The 20141-nt window shown below is 37.1% G+C and overlaps 1 protein-coding gene across 1 annotated transcript in view; it reads left to right on the top strand.

Annotated features, from left to right (window-relative positions):
- Positions 1 to 20141, top strand: part of LOC128547212 (leucine-zipper-like transcriptional regulator 1) — a 69063-nt gene that overhangs the window by 37378 nt on the left and 11544 nt on the right. Inside the window, exons 10-15 of the mRNA XM_053519150.1 lie at positions 10787 to 10897; positions 11411 to 11503; positions 11911 to 11997; positions 13980 to 14201; positions 17249 to 17365; positions 18924 to 19086. Of these exons, the coding sequence (XP_053375125.1) occupies positions 10787 to 10897; positions 11411 to 11503; positions 11911 to 11997; positions 13980 to 14201; positions 17249 to 17365; positions 18924 to 19086 (793 nt within the window). The remainder of the gene's footprint in view (positions 1 to 10786; positions 10898 to 11410; positions 11504 to 11910; positions 11998 to 13979; positions 14202 to 17248; positions 17366 to 18923; positions 19087 to 20141) is intronic.

Below are 20141 nucleotides of genomic sequence, written 5' to 3'. Positions count from 1 at the left end.
GGACAAGGGTCCACACATTGGTTTACACTAGAAAGGATATCAAACTCAGCATGATCTATCTATAAAGACAGTATGCCTTTAGATCTGTGAAAAGGTCTGTGAAAAAATAATTACACTTTTATTGAAAAAAAAATGAATGTATGAGGAAATATTGTTTCATTAACTGAAATGTCTTGTATCTCTGTAACTATGGAACTAAATGCAGCTGTTGATGATCTATTGTATTATAGATTCTTGGACGTAAAATATCACAGGAGACATTTAGCTACTGAAAATTGATTTAGATATTTACAGATAAATGTTTACTATTACATAACAGAAATACTCCAAAAAATTAGACTCAGTTGGGCAGGAAGCATGTAACCTGTTTTCATCTTAACCCTTATCATGCTGGACACGATTCATTCTGCCTTTGCGACCAGTGTAGATCATGATCAGCCTGCACATCTGTGCAGTCTGATCATGATCTGCACTGTTCACCATTCAGTCAGTATCTTTTTGATAAGCACCCCTTTTAGCAGTTAATGGTATTGTCCAAATTGAAAGATAGGCAAGTTCATTGCAGGGTTAGGGTTAAGTCTCTTTCCTGGAAGAGGTAAGCACAAACTCTGAAGCATGCACAAATACTCTATCAACTACTTAAAAGATTACCATTTTGTAACATTATTCTTTGAGAGAGTTTTATAAAATGTTAACTCTTTCTGTATTCAGTTCCAGAAAGATAACACATAAATTGAGCCGTGCCATGGGAAAACCAACATAGTGGGTTTGCGACCAGCATGGATCCAGACCAGCCTGCGCATCCGCACAGTCTGGTCAGGATCCATGCTGTTCGCTAACAGTTTCTCCAATTCCAATAGGCTTTAAAAGCGAACAGCATGGAGCCTGACCAGACTGCGCGGATGCGCAGGCTGGTCTGGATCCATGCTGGTCGCAAACCCACTATGTTGGTTTTCCCATGGCACGGCTCAATTTGATTAAATAATGAAATAAAAGCCACAATGCAAAATGACTAATGGATCAATAGTTCGTACGACCCCGCCGGGAGTTGTTTTACTATAATATGATGTTCGCTAATTGTATAAAGATTGTATGATCATACAGTTCTATTGATCAACCTAGTAATGTTAGTTTCTGTCACTGTTACAAAATATTGTACGGAAAAAAATGTCCTGGCAATCAACATTTAATGACATTTGAGGATACACCATTTTCCGTTCGCATTGAATTCCTTGTAAAACATTTTTTACAGCGTTTCTTTTCATGGAAATCTTAATAGCAGTGGTGTTAAAGAAATTGGAGTAATATATTAAGGATATTGGGTTTTGCAGTTGTGGAAGACAATTGGCATAGATTTTCCAAATTGGTAATATTGACTCCATATCTTACGGGAGTTGTGGTTTGATTTGTAACATAAGAATTCTTAGGCATAGTAGGGAATTTTGTGGTAAGCTGATTTATTAAAATTGAAAAAAGATAAAAAGATATTGATGCAGTATTGAGTTGAATCTTAAGGGGTTTTATTTTACCTCAAAAGTTAACTTGGAGAATAATTTCAAATGTAGGAATAGTTTTGAGCACTTTTTCTTCAAATTAGATTTAATTTCTGCGAAGATATGTTTTTGTTTCAGAATTACAAGAATTTCTTTTGACACTTTGATGACAGTTTGATGAATGAGAACTGTAATTGAAAAAGAAAATAACTTACTGTTGTAGTGTTATCGAGATACTGTCTTTTTAGGTGGTCTCCATGGCCAAGTGGTTAAGGTTGATGACTGCAAATCACTTGTCCCTCATCACCCTGGGTTCGAAACCTTGTTTGGTGTGTAGAATTGTTGCATGTGTGTAAGCCATCCATGCAGCAGGCTGAGGGAAGGTCGGTGGTTCTACCAGGGTACCTGCTCATGTCTGATATAATGTCCAGTGTTTTAGGCTCACCTGAGCATGATGTGCTCAAGATGAGCTATTGTGACCACTCACTGTCCATCGTCCTTTGTCTGTCAATCAGTCCATACTTTTATTAATCCCCCGCCACGACTGGTGGGGGTTATAGGAATGGTCTTCGTCTGTCCGTTCATAACAATTGTGTCTGCTTGAAGGATTTTCATGAAACTTGGGTCAAATGATCACCTCGTCAAGACGATGTGCATGTCGGTTCAAGGTCCAGGTCACGACTCAAGGTAAAAGGTTTGAGCCTTCCATTGTGTGTCCGCTCTGTGTCTAAGCCCCTTGAAGGATTTTCATGAAACTTGGGTCAAATGATCTCCTCATCAAGACAATGTGCAGAACTCATGAGTCAGCCATGTCAGCTCAAGGTCAAAGTCAAAGGTTTGAGCCTGAATTTTCTGTCTGCTTTGTATCTCCTAAACCCCTTTTAGGATTTTCATGAAACTTTGGTGAAATGATCTCCTCATCAAGACAATGTGCAGAACTCATGAGTCAGCCATGTCAGCTCAAGGTCAAGATCAAAGGTTTGAGCCTGAATTTTGTGTCCGTTCTTTATCTCCTACACCCCTTGAAGGATTTTTATGAAACTTTGGTCAAATGATCACCTCACCAAGACAATGTGCAGAACTCGTGATTCAGCCATGTTGGCTCAAGGTCAATGTCATAACTCAAGATCAAAGGTTTGAGCCTTCCATTTTGTGTCAGCTCTGTATCTTCTAAACCCCTTGGAGGATTTTGATTTGACTTGGCTGTAATATTCCCCTAATCAAGACGATTTGCAGAACTCAAATTCATTCATGACAGCTCAAGGTCAAGGTAACAACTCAAATGTTTGAGCCTTAAATTTCCTGTCCTCTCCTTTTCTGCTAAACCTCTTAATGGATTTTCTTGAAACTTTGGTCAAGTGTTCACCTTATTGAGATGGTTTGCTAAAGCCATGAGTCAGCCATGCAGGCTCAAGATCAAGGTCACAACTTAAGGTATTGATGTTGTCATACATGGACTATAAAATATACATAACAACATCAGTGCTTCCACCCAATACCATCAACCCTTTTATTATCCATAACAGTGGCGGGGGATATAGCTGTCTTTCAGACTGCCTTGTTCAGATAATATATTCTCAGAAACCACTGGACAGAATTGCATAAAACTTGCTTAGTAGCATTCTAGCATGGTCCTCTATCTAGTTTGTTGAAGTTTTAGCTTGATCCCTTTTAAGGGCCGCCTAAGGGCTAAAAATAGAAACACTGTTAAATGACTTTCTTAGATAACTGGTTCAGTGGATCTACATCAAACTTGGTCTGTAGCAGTATTATAAGGTCTTTCCAAAATTTGTCTCAAATGGGGATGCTTGGCCCTTTAATGTTTCGCTAGAGCTGTAAATAGGAATAAGTTTAAATAACTTTTTCTCATAAACCGCTATTTGAATCTTTATCAGACTTGGTCTATAGCTTCATTACAAGGTCCTCTCCCCATTTGGTTTAAATGGGGTCAGTTTCACAATATATACTATTCAGACGTAATTTCTTTATAAATAACTCACTTAGAATATTTGTGGCTGCAAGATCTTAGACCTCATTAAATGACCCAAATATATATGGGTGCAAGATCTCAAACATCATAAAACTTACACAGAATGTATTTGACTTCAAGGTCTCAAACCTTTTTAAATGACCTAAATATATATAGCTGCAAGGTTTCAAATGTCATAAAACTCACACAGAATATATATGGCTGCAACGTTTCAAACATCATGAAACTCACACAGAATGTACGTGGCTACAAGGTCTCAAAATTCATAAAACTCACACAGAATATTATGTGGCTGCAAGATTTCAAAAATCATAAAACTCGTATAGAATGTATGTGGCTGCAAGGTCTCAAACCTCATTAAAGGACCTAGATTTATATGGCTGCAAGGTTTCAAATGTCATTAAACTCAAACAGAATATATATGGCTGCAAGGTTTCAAACGTCATTAAACTCAAACAGAATATATATGGCTGCAAGGTTTCAAACATCATGAAATTAACACAGAATGTATGTGGCTGCAAGGTGTCAAACATAAAACTCACACAGAATGTGTTTGGCTGCAAAATATCAAAACTAATGAAAATCAGACAGAATGTATGTGGCTGCAAGATCTCAAAATTCATAAAACTCACACAGAATGTATGTGGCTGCAAGATCTCAAACATAATAAAACTCACACAGAATGTATATTGCTACAAGATCTCAAAAATTATAAAACTCAAACAGAATGTATGTTGCTGAACTTCTGAAAAATTATAAAACTCCCACAAAAATACGTAGCTGCAAGATCTCAAACATAAAACTCACACAGAATGTATGTGGTTTCAAGATCTCAAACATCAAAAAATCACACAGAATGTATGTGGCTTCAAGATCTCAAATATCATAAAACTCACACAGAATGTATGTGGCTTCAAGATCTCAAACATCAAAAAATCACACAGAATGTATGTGGCTTCAAGATCTCAAATATCATAAAACTCACACAGAATGTATGTGGCTTCAAGATCTTAAACATGAATCTCACACAGAATGTATGTTGCTGCATTATTCTATTCATGACATAAAATTCATGGTTTCAGACAAAATGGCTTTTTGTTGGGACATGATTTTATGCTTGTCAAATATGAAAGATAGAATTAAAAAATCAGTAAGTGCGAAGGTTATTTGTTTGTTGGGCTTTGCTTTTCTGGATTCAAGGACCCACTAAATAATCAATAAATTATCAAAAATTAGTTCCTTACCAATTTTTATGATTGTACAGTACCTTAACCTTTACCCTGCTATATTTCTAAAATGAACTGGTCCATCATTCAATTTAGGCAGTACCACTTATTATTCGAAGGGGTGTTCACTGAAAATTTACTGACTGAATAGCCAACAGTGCAGACCATCATCAGATCAGCTGGCATGGATGTGCAGGCTGATCTTGGTCTGCACTGGTTGCACTGGCAATATCACTTGCCACCAGCAGGCTAAAGGTTAAATACTGCTATAAATGTGTTTAGGCCCATACTAAAATACATTGAAAGATGATAATCCATAAATATGAACTTCTATTGCCTAGCAGACAAGATTCAGAATTTAATATCCTGTAAGTTAATATATCATGTTATATGTCATGTTATGAAAGCCTTGCTTGTCATCACCATTCCAAGAATAGAATTGTTTCCATGTGAATCTTTGACCTGAGTATAGAGGTACTTTCTTGACTTAGCTGTACTTTAAGACAGTGAGCATCGAATGACAATCGGCAATTGTGTATTCTCTGCATGAGCTTTTGGCATTCTCTGTGTCTTTACTGAAAGTAATTACGGTAAGTAAGTAACGACTTTATTATATGCCCAAAGGGATGTATTATGTTCTGACGCCGGTGTCCATCTGTCCGCCTGTAGCAATTTCATGTCCGCTCTGTAACTCTTGAACCACTTGAAGGATTTCAAAGAAACTTGACACAAATGTTCACCACATCAAGACAACATGGAGGGTGCATATTTTGGTTGGCTCGCTTCAAGGTCAAGGTCACAGGGGTCAAAGGACATTTGTTTTGTGTCCGCTCTGTAACTCTTGAACTGCTTGAAGGATTTGAATGAACCTTTGTACAAATGTTCACCACATCGAGACAGTTTGTAGAGCCCATGTTCAGATGGCTCGCTTCAAGGTCAAGGTCATACCTTGGGGCGTATATTGCTCCACATTGTGGTGCTCTTGTTTAACTAGGCAACATGGGGAAGTCCAGTCTTACTTGTGAGCCTCTTCAGAATAATATAAATATAATTTTATTTATGTACAGCATTGAAGTATCCAAATATACAAGTAAACATGAAATAGCAACAAAAGTACTTATGCTAATACGAATATCAGAAGTTACAAAAAGCTATACACATATTCGGCAACATTGACGTCTGAAGAATGCCAAATTGCATAACAAGAGTATGAATAGTACGGAAATTTCTAAATGTTATTTCGGGGCCTCTACCTTGACAGCATTTATTGAAAACTTGCCACCCTGACCGGAGATGTACCACCTCTGATTCATGTAGAGAAGTTGTGAGTTACTTTCAGAGAACAAGTCCATACTGGTGCAGAATCTAGGAACTCTTGTTAGGTTGCCTTAATTGACTACTGTTGAAATAAAGTAGAGAAGTTGGCAGTTACTTGCACAGAATAAGTCAGTACTGATGCAGGATGCAGGAACACTATTTTGGTCAATGTACTGCCATTGCATAAATGAAATACTGCCAAAAAATTATTTAATCATGCAAACAAACACATCTTAGTTACTCTGGCAGCAATCAACTTGTGCCACAACATACAACATCACAAAATTTTGGGTTCTGTTATTTCAAAAATTAAATTTAACAAAAAAATGAAAATAGAAGCCTTTATGTGTCAAAAAGTATTGAAACGTTTTGAAGCATCAACAAAAAAGTACATAAGAGCAAAAAATAACAGGTAATGGTAGATTTCCTCGAAGCACAGAGCACCCCAAACACTGTAACAGAAAAATACAGAAGACGGGTTGCTCTAAAAATCCAGCAACAAGTATATTTTAATTGTGTGCAAAATAAAAAAAATGGGTAATGGGTAGATAAAACAGTGGGGTGTCTGGGAAAGTGGAAAAAAGCAAGGATGAATATTCAGCAGGGAATTCTGGGGTGAGGCTACAAAAAATGCAGTCTCCCTACACCGCAAACCACAGCTGGAAAACACACATGCACAAGACCAAAGACTCACACAAACACATATACACACACAGAAGAAACATACAGACAAACAAGAAAAAATAACACAGTGGGGCACTTCCCAGGGACGACCAATGGCCCAAAATATGGTGGGCACCTAACCTCGATCATCAAAAACACCAAACAAGACATATGTAATATTAAATGAGCCGCGCCATGAGAAAACCAAAATAGTGGCTTTGCGACCAGCATGGACCCAGACCAGCCTGCGCATCCGTGCAGTCTAGTCAGGATCCATGCTGTTCGCTAACAGTTTCTCTAATTGCAGTAGACTTTTAAAGCGGACAGCATGGATCCTGACCAGACTGCGTGGATGCGCAGGCTGGTCTGGATCCATGCTGGTCGCAAACCCACTATGTTGATTTTCTCATGGCACGGCTCAAATATGAAACAAACAAACAAGTGGAAAATAAAGGCAATGCCTTGGAACCGTCAGTAACCTATATAAAAAAGAACTAGGCATTTAAACACATCTAGGACATGCCAACCTTGCACGTACCCTATTTTCAACAAGTTAGACAAGACAGTGTAAATGAAATAACTCCCCTCTGAGAAAGGCTATAACGTTAGTGACAAAATACCTGATTGAGGGTCAATCTAGGTATAATAACACCAGTGTGTCAAGTCCATAAATTATACAACTTTTCCAATACAAATACTGTCAGAGTCAAAACTCACTCTGTTTCAGATTTGAAATACTTTACATTGTGAGTTCGATTCTGAGGCCCATATTGTTTTATTTTTAGCTGGACTATTCAGAGAATTGTCTAGCTATTCTACTCACTCTGGCGTTGGCATCGGCGTCACGCCTTGATTAAAGTTTTGCATGCAAGTACATATGGCTATCATTTAAAGGCATATAGCTTTGAAACTTATTTTTTCTTTTTCTAGGTCAATTACCAACCTCACTAGGTCAAGTCCCTTAACTCTGACATGTATTTTGGCCAAATTATGCCCACTTTTGGACATGGAAAATCCTGGTTAAAGTTTACATGCAAGTTATCTCCAAAACTAATGCAGATATTGAATTGAAACTTCACCTGTGTCTTTGAGGTTATAAAACTAGTTGATAGGATCAAGTCCCATAACTCCGACCTTCATTTTGGCCAAATTATGCCCCCTTTTGGACTTAGAAAATCCTGGTTAAAGCTTTGTGTGCAAGTACATATAGCTATTACTTAAAGGTATATAGCTTTGAGACTTACTTTTTCTTTTCTAGGTCAATTTCCAACCTCACTGGGTCAAGTCCCATAACTCTGACTTGTATTTTGGGCAAATTATGCCCCCTTTTGGACATAGAAAATCCTGGTTAAAGTTTACATGCAAGTTATCTCCAAAACTAATGCAGATATTGAATTGAAACTTCTCCTGTGTCTTTGAGGTTATAAAACTATGTGATAGCATCAAGTCCCATAACTCTGACATGCATTTTGGCCAAATTATGCCCCCTTTTGGACTTGGAAAATCCTGTTTAAAGTTTTGCATATTAGTTACTCACAGTCTCCAAAACTGATGCATATTTTGACTTGAAACTTCACATGACATTGTATCTTTGGGGTTATAAAACTAGGTGATACTAAACATCAAGTCCCATAAGTCTGACATGCATTTTGGCCAAATTATGCCCCCTCTTGGACTTAGAAAATCCTGGTTAAAGTTTTGCTTGCTCCTTTCATGGTTAAAGTTTTGCATGCAACTTATTATCTCAAAAACTAAATGCAGATACTAGATTGAAACATATAGACATTTTAACATTTTGGATAATATTCCTGCTTCTGGGACAACAATTCGAAGAGTCAAGCATTGGCTGTCTTACAGACAGCTCTTGTTTTATTTTACCCTCACTTCCATTAAGTAGAAAATGTTCACATATCTGCATGAATATTAGTTTCACACTCGACTTACTTGTGTAATGTTTCTTTGTCAGATAGTTCAAATAGATGCTATGTGCAGATTGCACTGTTCTCCAGTGTTAATGAGTTTGTAAATTGCCATATTCCGTCTTGATAAGTAAATTGCTCTCAAGAATCAGTGATTAACAGTATCGATTGCTTCATCAGTTTTGTCTTGATTTATGCAAATAATCTCGGTCGACCTCAAAGGGACGATTTGCATGGTATTGGCAGGAGAAACACACAAGTATTGACCTCTGTCTCATTACAGTAATGAGTAGAGAAAGGAATGAGAAACATTCACTGTATCTTGAGAATCAGTTCGCGTTTCTTTTGACGTTTTGTATTTTTGCAAATAATTTGCAATGCAGATTTCATCATTTCAGAACATTGTCTTCACTGTGTGTGATTCAGATATGAATTTTTGATGGCCAGAAATAAAAAGATGTGAATTCTTTCAGAATGAAACTCACTTGTTCAAAGCTTAACAACTAAAAATCTCAATTTTTATAATTGCTTAAAGGGATATAATTATTATGTGATGCCCCAAGTTGTTCTTAAGTCTGTCTGTTTAACACGTTCATTTTCGCTCAGTAATTTAAAAATGATTTAACCTAATATTCTCAAGGGGTTCTTAAAATATTGAGCAGAAAGTTTTTGTGCTATCAGTCATTTTGACTTTGACCTTGACTCAGTGATCTCAAAATCAATAGGAGTCATCCTATGCCCATGAGCTTTGTTCAGATCAAGTTTCTAGGATTGTAGGTCAAAGCATTCCTCAAACTTAGCAGGCACATTGTGCATGGGCATGCAGTGCTTAACTTGTATTGATTTTGGTATCAGTGGGTCAAAGGTCAAAGCCACAATGGCTGTTGATACAAAAACCATTTCCACTTGATATCTTGAGAACCCCTTGACCTTCTAATCTCACACTTGGCAGGGAAGTTATTAAGGTAACTATGATATCATGGAGTCAAAGGTCAAGGCTACAGTGACAGTTAGTTCTAAAACTATTTCTGCTCTATAAATTGGAAAATCTTTGACCTACAATCTGCAACGTTTTAGGCTTTTGCTCATGGATAATGCAAGACCACAATGGATTACGTACAAAAACTTCACCAAATTGGAACATACACATGGGCTTGTGTATATTCCTATAAAGAAGAGCTTTGCACCCCCCATCCCCCTCCCTCAGATTACATCTGTAAAATATTAGAAATCATAACTGATTGTGATTTGAATTGATGGTGGTTTTGTTATGCCGAGAAGTACCCTAAAAATATTTCTTTTTTCTTGACAATTTTGCCATGCTCCGACCTTCTATGGAAACAGTTTTGTACATTTGGCAAAGGCAGATAAATAAGATAATAAGTATCTAGTGTTAATTATGTGCTAGTAATAATTTTTTTGCCAATTTTGTAGGACTATGTAATATTGGAATTGTTATATGCATAATTGATGAATTTTAGCATGTGCTTACAATAACGTTGCCTGAGTCTGTTTCCTTGAGGAATCGCTCAATCTATCAAAGTTGTTTGGGAAAAAAACATACCCCTTCCCCCATTGAATAAGCACTATTCCTAACTAAGCACCAGTAACTTTATACAGCAGAGTTTTTCCCCTTGATTTTGTTTAAAAAATGTAAATTCTTTAAAATTGCTTGTTTAAGTATCCTGAATTGATGAAAATGTCCATGCTGATCTATCAATACAAAAATGTCTAATCATCGATAAATCATGATGAAAATCTCAGATTTTGTGAATTGTGGTTAAAATGAGACCTCCATGCTAACCTTTTTTGGATCTTAGGTAATAAAATAATTCCAGTATTTTGCTAATTTAGAACCTGATATGATTGGTGTGGTTTTTTCCCGAAATTTTGTCTTTTACCTGCAGATTTATAGTTAGAAGTGGTGATTTTTACTTAATTACTGGACGGTCAGTCTCAGCAGATAATGTGGGCACTATTACACCAGAATTTGTCAATGTTGAAAAGTGAACGATTTTGGATTTATGGCCTCATAGACTAGTTAGTATTTTATTTGCGACTGTATTTCCTTTTAAAGTCATCCAGGATTTTTTTGAATATTGATATGGATTCAGACACGTAAATAATATGTCAGTGCAGGGAAATTTGTACCATTTAGGTGATAATTTATATTTACAGATTCCCGCTGGGAGATTGTTCCATGCGGCAGCCGTCGTGACAGATGCGATGTATGTGTTTGGCGGAACAGTGGACAACAACGTGAGGAGTGGAGAGATGTATAGATTTCAGGTACGACAATTTCATATTTTTGTTTTATTTAATTCATTTGTTTTCAATGTAGGTGCAAGGGGTCGGGAGCACAAATTTTCCATGAAATAAAATATATACATGTGTGTTAAAACTTCGATATTAATTTCATTGTAATTATGTAATTTGTTTTAGAAATTATTTTTTGCCTAAATTATAGATGGTAACTTTAAATGTAAAAAGTCCTCATCTGATGTTTTTAGCATGGTTAATATACAAAACTGAAAGTGAAATATAGATATATATCCACAATAAAATGTTATGTACAAAGCAATTTGATGAAAAAAAAAAAACAAAACAAAAACAGATTACTGCTATTTAAAAACTTTTTATTGGCAGTACAAATTGATACTCTGAGTAGTTACACATTTGAAAATGACATGATTATTTTTCATTTACACTTTTCTGTGTTACATTTACTGTGTAGTAACAGCTCATATTTTTCAAACATGAAATTTGGGCATTAAATATCTTTAACAAATAATTTTCTTACAGTTTTCTAGCTATCCTAAGTGCACACTACATGATGACTATGGCAGATTGCTTGAAAGTCAACAGTTCTGTGATGTTATCTTTATAGTTGGACAGGTAATTTCGCTTAAACAGTTTATCATTATGATAAATTCAATGAAATAATTAGTTTTTATAGATGGGTAAGTTAATTCAGTGAAATAACTTGTCAGCTTTATAGTTGAGCAGGTAAACTCAGTCAAATAATTAATGGGCAGATAATTTCAGTGAAATAATCTATAGTTTGGAAGGTAAACTTAGTGAAATAACTTCGTCAACTTTTTAGTTGAGCAGATAAACTTAGTCAGATAATTAATGGGCAAGTAATTTCAGTGAAATAATTTATAGTTTGGAAGGTAAATTTAGTATAAGTGTCACTGAAGGTTCTATTCTTGAATTGTGTTACTGTAATTGAAGTGTAATATTTTGCTGGCTTTTACAGTTTCCCACTTATTAGAGCTATGTTATTATTATTATTTTCTTAGGACAAAGTAAGAATACCAGCTCACACGGCTCTTGTTGCTGCGAGGTCACCATGGTTACAACAGAAAATACGACAAACAAAGACACAGGTAGGACATTCCTTTCTTTCACAGTTTGTTGCCAGTATAAAGTAGTAATTTTATCCCTTAGCCTGCTGGTGGCAAGTGATTCTGCCTTTGCGACCAGTGCAGACCAAGATGTGCAGGCTGATCATGGTCTGCACTGTTCGCTATTCAGTCTGTAATTTTTCAATCACCACCCATTCCAATAATAAGTGGTATTGCCCAATTTGAATGACGGACCAGTCCATTTTAGAAATTTAGCAGGATAAGGGTTAAGCTTTAATGGTTTGATTACTGTATACTCCCCCATAAACCCTTTCCCTCAAATAAATGCACTGCCACCATATTTTCACCAAAAAAAATTCAGGTCATAAGTGAATACCAAAGCACTACGGTAGTGTTCACCACGATGATAGTACATAATTTCAAAATTCATTCATCAGGCCATAATAAAAGCTCCCTCCTCCCTAACCCCCCACTCCCCTTTTGCAGTATGTAATGGTCCTGGGGCATATTCAAAGTATCTTAGATATTGTGAAAAATGTTGGGACAGTAACTGAACATTTTCACAACTGAATTATAGAGCATTGCGTCTGCTTTCGGGGACAAAAGTAAATATTCAAAATACCAAGTTTTAAGTGATACTTCTATTTTGTCTTAACTCTAGTTTTATTTCCTTAGATTTGTTTGCACCAAAACTCCCTCCCCAATTTTATGAAGGGGAATGGTGAACACTAAGATTTGCCTTAGCCCATCCCTCTGTCTATCCAGCAGACATCTATGTTGCGCATATATCTAAAAAAATATTTTTTTACACAGTTTCTTGTATCTCGTGTTTTAGATATTGTTTCTATGAAGATAAATTGATAGTTTTACTTAGTATTCCTCCGTAACATATGACCATACACTTGACTGTAAGTGGGAGCATCTGTGTTCTATGGACACGCATCTAGTTAACTTCAGAAGTAGATGCTACCAGAAAATCATCATTTTGTATGTTTCAATACTTACAATGGCAGTTTTAAAAACCTTAGCGTATGTGACTTTTGAAATGTAAAAAAAAAAAAAGAATCCTACATGTAACTACCTTTGTTGAAGATAATTATAGGTTATTAGATTTGTATCGAGAAATATGCACGAGTTCTGCCACGGAAATATTGCGTGACTTTAGGAGCGCGATATTATTCCGCGAAAGAACGAGTGCATATTTCTCGATACAAATCTAATGACCTTTTAATTACATACGTGTCTGCACTTAAATGTGTTATATAAATGGTTCAAATTTGTTATTAAGCCTGTGTAAAATTGAAAATATCGTTGTTAAAGAACTTCCAAACAGGACGGCATACATGAAACTGACGTCACACACCAGATATGAAATTTGAACGTCAATATGGAAAAATACTTAACACAGTTTTCAAATGAGTATGTGATAATATGCTTAACCTTTAGCCTGCTGGTGGCAAGTGATTCTGCCTTTGTGAAGGCTGATCATGGTCTGCACTGTTCACTATTCAGTCAGTAAATTTTCAGTGAACACCCCTTTGAATAACAAACGTTACTGCCCGAATTGAATGATGGACCATTCAATTTTAGAAATGTAGCAGGCTAAAGGTTAAAGTTATTGTTTCTCCACGACTGATTAATGTGGAGAAAGTGTCAGCTACTTGTAGAAAACAACAAAATGGTGTTTGGATAGAATCCAGGAGCGTTGGTTAAATTAACAGCCGGTGTTAAGTAACTGAAATACTGTTAAAAAGCTGTTTTTGTTTCGTGGCAGATATATAAGACAAAATATGCTGCTTACGTAAATACAATTTAAAAAATTAGCCACGTTTTGAGTAGACAGATTATATCTTGTATCATCATGACATGCATAAAGATATAATTAAAGTATTATATTCTGTCTTAATTTTATGAAGCACGAAGATTCTGTCTGTCTGAATGACGTAAATACAAATCAATAAATTGAGGAAGATTTATATATTTTACCTTTTGTACTTTGTTAGGAACACAATGACCTTGTGGATGAAGGTGAAGGTCATCAGAGTTTAAAGGTCAGTTGTATAGAGGTGACCTTGGAAGACGCTGAGCCGCAGGCATTTCAGCTGGTGCTTGCTTACATATATAGAGACAGAATTTATCCACAGCAGGGTGATAGGGACGACAGACAGCTGTCCAGTAACGAAGTGACCTTGTTAATGATGGATGTGTACAGACTGGCACTAAAGGTATGATGGTGTAAATTGACACGGCTTTAAAAAGTGAAATTATTAGTAGTTCGGAGGTTATAGTTGAAAACTGGTCTTGATGTTTGTGACTGGTCAGTTATTTTCCAAATCTGTCACAATGATGATGGGGCCGAGTGGTTAAGGTCACTGACTTAGAATCACTGCCCCTCACCGATGTGGGTTTGAGCCTCACTCAGGGCGTTGAATTCTTCATGTGAGGAAGTCATCCAGCCGGTTTATGGAAGGTAGGTTGTTCTACCCAGATGCCCGCTCATGATGAAATAATGCACAGAGGGGCACCTGGGGTCTTCCTCCACCATCAAAGCTGGAAAGCGCCATATGACCTGTACTTGTGTCGGTGTGACGTTAAACCCAACAAAAAAAAATCTCAATGATGATTATTTTACGAACACAGTATTAAATAAGATTTTATCAACAGGAATGTTATTTGAGACAAGATTGTATTTATTTTGAAGTGTTATTTGGTCAAAGACATTTTTCAGCAATGAATATTTTCATTGACAATCATTGTGATTAATCAGCCCATCATTAAGGTGAGTTTCACATAAAGATTTAGTCACATGACAGGGCCTCACATGAAATTAAGTCAAATAAAGGTGTAGGGCCTGGCATAAAAGATGCAGTCACTGGTGTAGGGCTGCGCATAACATTGTAGGGCCTTAAGTAATGGTTAATGCCCTCACATTAAGGTTTGGTGCCTCATATAAAGATGCAGTGCCTCACATAGAATTGCAGGGCTTCACTTAGAGATGTAGGAACTCGTATTTCATATAAAGATGTATGCCTCATAAAGTTGTAGGGCTTCACATTATAGTCACTCTGTAAGGCGTCACTTAAAAAAATGAAGGGCCTCACACAAAGAGTTTCACATGAAAGTGTAGGGCCTCGCCTAAAGATGTAAGGCCTCACATAAAGTAAAAGGACCTCCCGTTAAGATTTAGGATCTGGTATTAACCTTTACCCTGCTAAATTTCTAAAATGGACTACTCCATCATTCAATTTGGGTGATACCATTTATTATTCAAAGGGATGTTCACTGAAAATTTACTGGCTGAATAGCGACCAGTGCAGACCAAGACTAGTCTGCACATTCTGCAAACCAGACTCACTTGCCACCAGCAGGCTTAAGGTTAAGATGTAGTACCTGGCATAAAATTTTGGGGCCTCTTATAAGGATAAAGGGCTCCATGTACAAGTAGAGTGACATTCAGAGATTTTCAGCCTCATGAAGTGACTCGCATAAAATGTTGAAAGGCCTCACATAAAAGTGAATGCCATTATGTGTGATATCTGAAAATTACGCATGTTGCAAATAATTTTATGTTACAACTGCAATTATAACTAATGATAGTTTTAAATGAAATGAATAATTCATATTTAATGCTGTCATCGAAGAAGGAGGGATATATTGTTTTACTGATGTCGACCGGTCCATAGATCAATCGGTTTTCAGATGATAACTGAAGTACGCTTTGGGCCTAGGATCATGAAAAGTGATAGGGATCATGACCAACAGATGACCCGTGTTGATTTTGAGATCAGTAGGTCAAAGGTCAAGGTCACAGTGACCTGGAACTGTTAAACGGTTTCCGGACGATAACTTGAGAATGCTTGGGCCTAGGATCACGAAACTTTATAGGGAGGTTGGTCATGACCGGCAGATGACCCCTATTGATTTGGAGATCAGTAGGTCAAAGGGCAAAGTCACTGTGACCCGGAACAGTTAAAGGGTTTCCGGACGATAACTTGAGAACACTTGAGACTAGGATCATGAAACTTAAAAGGGAGACTGATCTTGACCAGCAGATGACCCCTTAAGATCTTGAGATCAGTAGGTCAAAATTCAAGGTCACAGTGACCCAAAACAGTTAAACCGTTTCAGGACGATAACTTGAGAACACTTGGGCCTAGGAATTCACGAAACTTAAATAAGGAGGTTGTTCATGATGACCCCTACTGATTTTGAGGTCAGTAGGTCAAAGGTCATAGTCACATTGACCCAGAACAGTAGAACTTTTTTGCCAAATAACTAGAGAATGCTTTGGTCACATTTGATATGGAGGTCACTTATGACTTGTAAATGACCCATAATTATTGATCTGAGGTCGGTACGTCAAACGTCCAGGGCACAGTGACCAAGTAATTTCTGTTCCTTGTGCAGTTACTGAATGCATCAAGGGGGGCATTTCGTGTTCTACGAGCACTTGTTGAAACAATATTGATAAATGAGCCGTGCCATGAGAAAACCAACATAGTGGGTATGCGACCAGCATGGATCCAGACCAGCCTGCGCATCCGCGCAGTCTGGTCAGGCTCCATGCTGTTCGCTTTTAAAGCCTATTGGAATTGGAGAAACTGTTAGCGAACAGCATGGAGCCTGACCAGACTGCGCGGATGCGCAGGCTGGTCTGGATCCATGCTGGTCGCATACCCACTATGATGGTTTTCCCATGGCATGGCTCAAATATTATACCAATAAATCTGATGCCAGTGAGAGATATGAGTATCGAAAAACAATTCTAAATGTTGCGGAGAGATGTCATTTCATTGGCAGATAAGTTTTCGTTGTTTCAGCCAAATATATGAGCCGTGCCATGAGAAAATCAACATAGTGGGTTTGCGTCCAGCATGGATCCAGACCAGCCTGCGCATCCGCGCAGTCTGGTCAGGATCCATGCTGTTCGCTAACAGTTTCTCTAATTGCAGTAGGCTTTAAAAGCGAACAGCATGGATCCTGACCAGACTGCGCAGATGCGCAGGCTGGTCTGGATCCATGCTGGTCGCAAACCCATTATGTTGGTTTTCTCATGGCACAGCTCATGTTATGAAATAATTCTGATATTTGTTACTTGCGATTTAATTTTGAGAACTGACACAACAAATAAATCCATGAAAATTTGTCCCACATGAATATTAATGATTTTTAAGTATTGAAACATATTAAACCTGATCTTCTAATTTCAGCTAGTATAGGGCACAATATTGTACTTATTGCATTAGGGATCATATGTTATGTTATTTTGTAGTTTCACATGCGAAGGTTGGAACAGCTGTGTGTACAGTATTTGGAAGCCAGTATAGGGCACAATAATGTTCTAGTGGCCTTACAAAATGCTGCAAGACTGAAACTCGACTTCTTGAAGGCATGTATTCTGAAAATGTTTACTTTTTAGCTCACCTAAGCCAAAGGCTCATGGTGAGCTTTTGTGACCGCTCAATGTCCGTCGTCAGTCGTCCGTCCGTCAACATTTTCTAAATAAATCTTCTTAAAAGCTACTGGGCAGAATTACACCAAACTTCACATGAATGATCCTTGGGTGGCCCCCTTTCAAAATTATTCAAATAATTGAATTCCATGCAGAACTCTGGTTTCCATGGCAGTCGAAAGGAAAAGCTTTCCAAAATCTTCTTGTCCAAAACTGCCTTGATATTTGGCATATGACATCATCTAATGGTCCTCTACGACTTTTGTTCAAATTGTGCCTCTGGGGTGAAAAGAGGCCCCACCCCGGGGGTCCCAAGTTTTACATAAACTTATATAGGAAAAACTTTAAAAATCTTCTTATCTAAAACCACAAGACCTAGGCCTTTGATATTTGGTATGTAGGGTTGCCTTGTGGTCCTCTACCAAAATTGTTCAAATTATAACCCTAGGGTGAAATGAGGCCCTGCCCCGGGGGTTATAAAGTTTTACATAGACTTACATAGGAAAAAACTTCAAAAACCTTCTTGCCTGAAAGTGCAAGGCCTAGCCTTTTGATATTTGGTATGTTGCATTGCCTTGTGGTCCTCTACCGAAATTGTTCAAATTATGCATCTGGGGTGAAAGGAGGCCCTGTCCTGGGGGTCCCAAATTTAACATAGACATATAGGGGGGGAAAAAATCTTCTTGTCTGAAAGTTCAAGGCCTAGGCCTTTGATGTTTGGTATGTAGCATTGCCTAGTGGATCTCTAACTAGATTGTTTAAATTATGTCCCTGGGGTGAAAAGAGGCCACACCCTAGGGGTCACTTGGTATATGAGTTATATAGGAATATATACTTAAAAAATTATCAGATCATATTTCATAGACTGTTTAATTATAATTACCTGATGACCCCAAGCGAATAGGGGTCACTTGACTGTGACCTTGACCTACTGACCTACTAACTTGTTTTTTAAGATACAGCCTTGAAATTTTAATGTCGTGTACAGTTTTGCACACCGATCTTAAAACTGACTTGTGACCTACTGACCTACTTTCTAATATTTTAGCATCAATTTGCCATTTTAAACATTTAGCTCATATTACTCAGGTGAGTGATTCAGGGTCATCATGGCCCTCTTATTATATTTTATTTCCCATATAAAGCAGAGAGATACTATTTTAGCCTTTTCTGGCCTTTCATCCCTCCATCCTTCTGCAGCCATGTCTTAGTAATGGTTGGTACCATTTAGTTGATATTTAGTCAGTGTTTGTATTTCCTCAGGGCTAATACCATGCATCTTTTTTATAATGAAAATTAGCTTGATCAGAATTATTGCCCTTTAATTAATTGAAAACTAAATTTTTAGCTCATACTTACATCTCTGCAAATGTTTTGAATGTCAGATTTGTGTGACCAGAGTTAGTGCCCTTTAAATAATTACAGTTTTAAGTGATTAGTATTAGGTAGCGAAATTTTGGTCTCGCAGTTCAATAGGTTTATCTTGAATTTTCAGGAGTATTGTTTAAAGTTTATAGTGAAAGACCATAACTATAACACGATCATAATGAGTGAAGAGTTTGAGACCTTGGAACAGACATTAATGGTGGAAATTATACGCCGGAAAACTCAGCCCCATCACAGATCACTGGCTGAGCCTCATTTTGACCAGGCTCTAAGTATGTACCAATGTTTGTCCAGTTAGAGAACCAGTTTTAAGGTACTTCTGCATGTTTCATGAACAGGAAGTCATAGTGTAACGTCATTTATCCAGGTAACATATATTTAAGCTTGGAACCAGCATACAGAAATTGAAATCAGCCTGCGTATAAATGTCTACTTATAAAAACAGCCACATTCCCCTCTTTCTCAAGGTAAAAAATGATAACGAAAATGACACATTTAATTTAGATATTTCAAATATCTCAAAAATATGTTCACAGATATTATATATTTTGTTTAACCATATAATAGACAGTGTGTATACAACTGGGAAAAGTGTCAGTAAGATCTGCTTTGTAGAAAAATTACTTTTTGCGAAAATACCATTTAAATTGTGATTTTTCCATAGACTACACCCGTATGAAGGTCCAAATTTGTTAAGGTCAGTATAGCAAAAAATCAAGCACTTGTCCCGGCCTTTTTATGCCCCCGGCATCTACTGATGTGGGAGGCATATAGTGATTGTCCTGTCCGGCCAGCCCTTCGTTAGTCCATCCGTACAAGGTTAACCAAATGGGACCGTTTCGTCTAACATCAATACCCCTTACTAGAATGACTTGATACTAATGCAGATGTTACCTGTGACCATTCCTCATCTTCAGACATCACCTGACCTCAGTTTGACCTTGAACTTGACCTCGTTTTGGACTTAGGTTGCTTTGTATTGACAAGGATGCCACTGGGGGCATCAAGCGTTTATTGAACACAGCTTCTTGTTTATTTGCCTGATTTTATAAGTATCATCTGGAAGTTTTGAAAAATCATGGTTTAATCAGATTCTATATAATAGAAAATATTTTGATCTTATGTGCAGAACTACCTTAATGAGAGGTTGGCATAGATGTGATTGTGTACATGCATATTTAAATTTTATAGTAGAGAGCCTTGATAAATTTAACCAGATAAATTAGACGGTGACAGCACAGTGTGACAGTGCAGCCTATCTCAGATTGTGATTAACAAAATGTATGAATATTTAATGATGAAACTAGGTGTTTTCCAATAAGCTGAA

This window comes from Mercenaria mercenaria, chromosome 12 (assembly GCF_021730395.1).
Source record: "Mercenaria mercenaria strain notata chromosome 12, MADL_Memer_1, whole genome shotgun sequence".
Classification (NCBI taxonomy): domain Eukaryota; kingdom Metazoa; phylum Mollusca; class Bivalvia; order Venerida; family Veneridae; genus Mercenaria; species Mercenaria mercenaria.
This window is presented reverse-complemented; position numbering and strand designations above follow the sequence as displayed.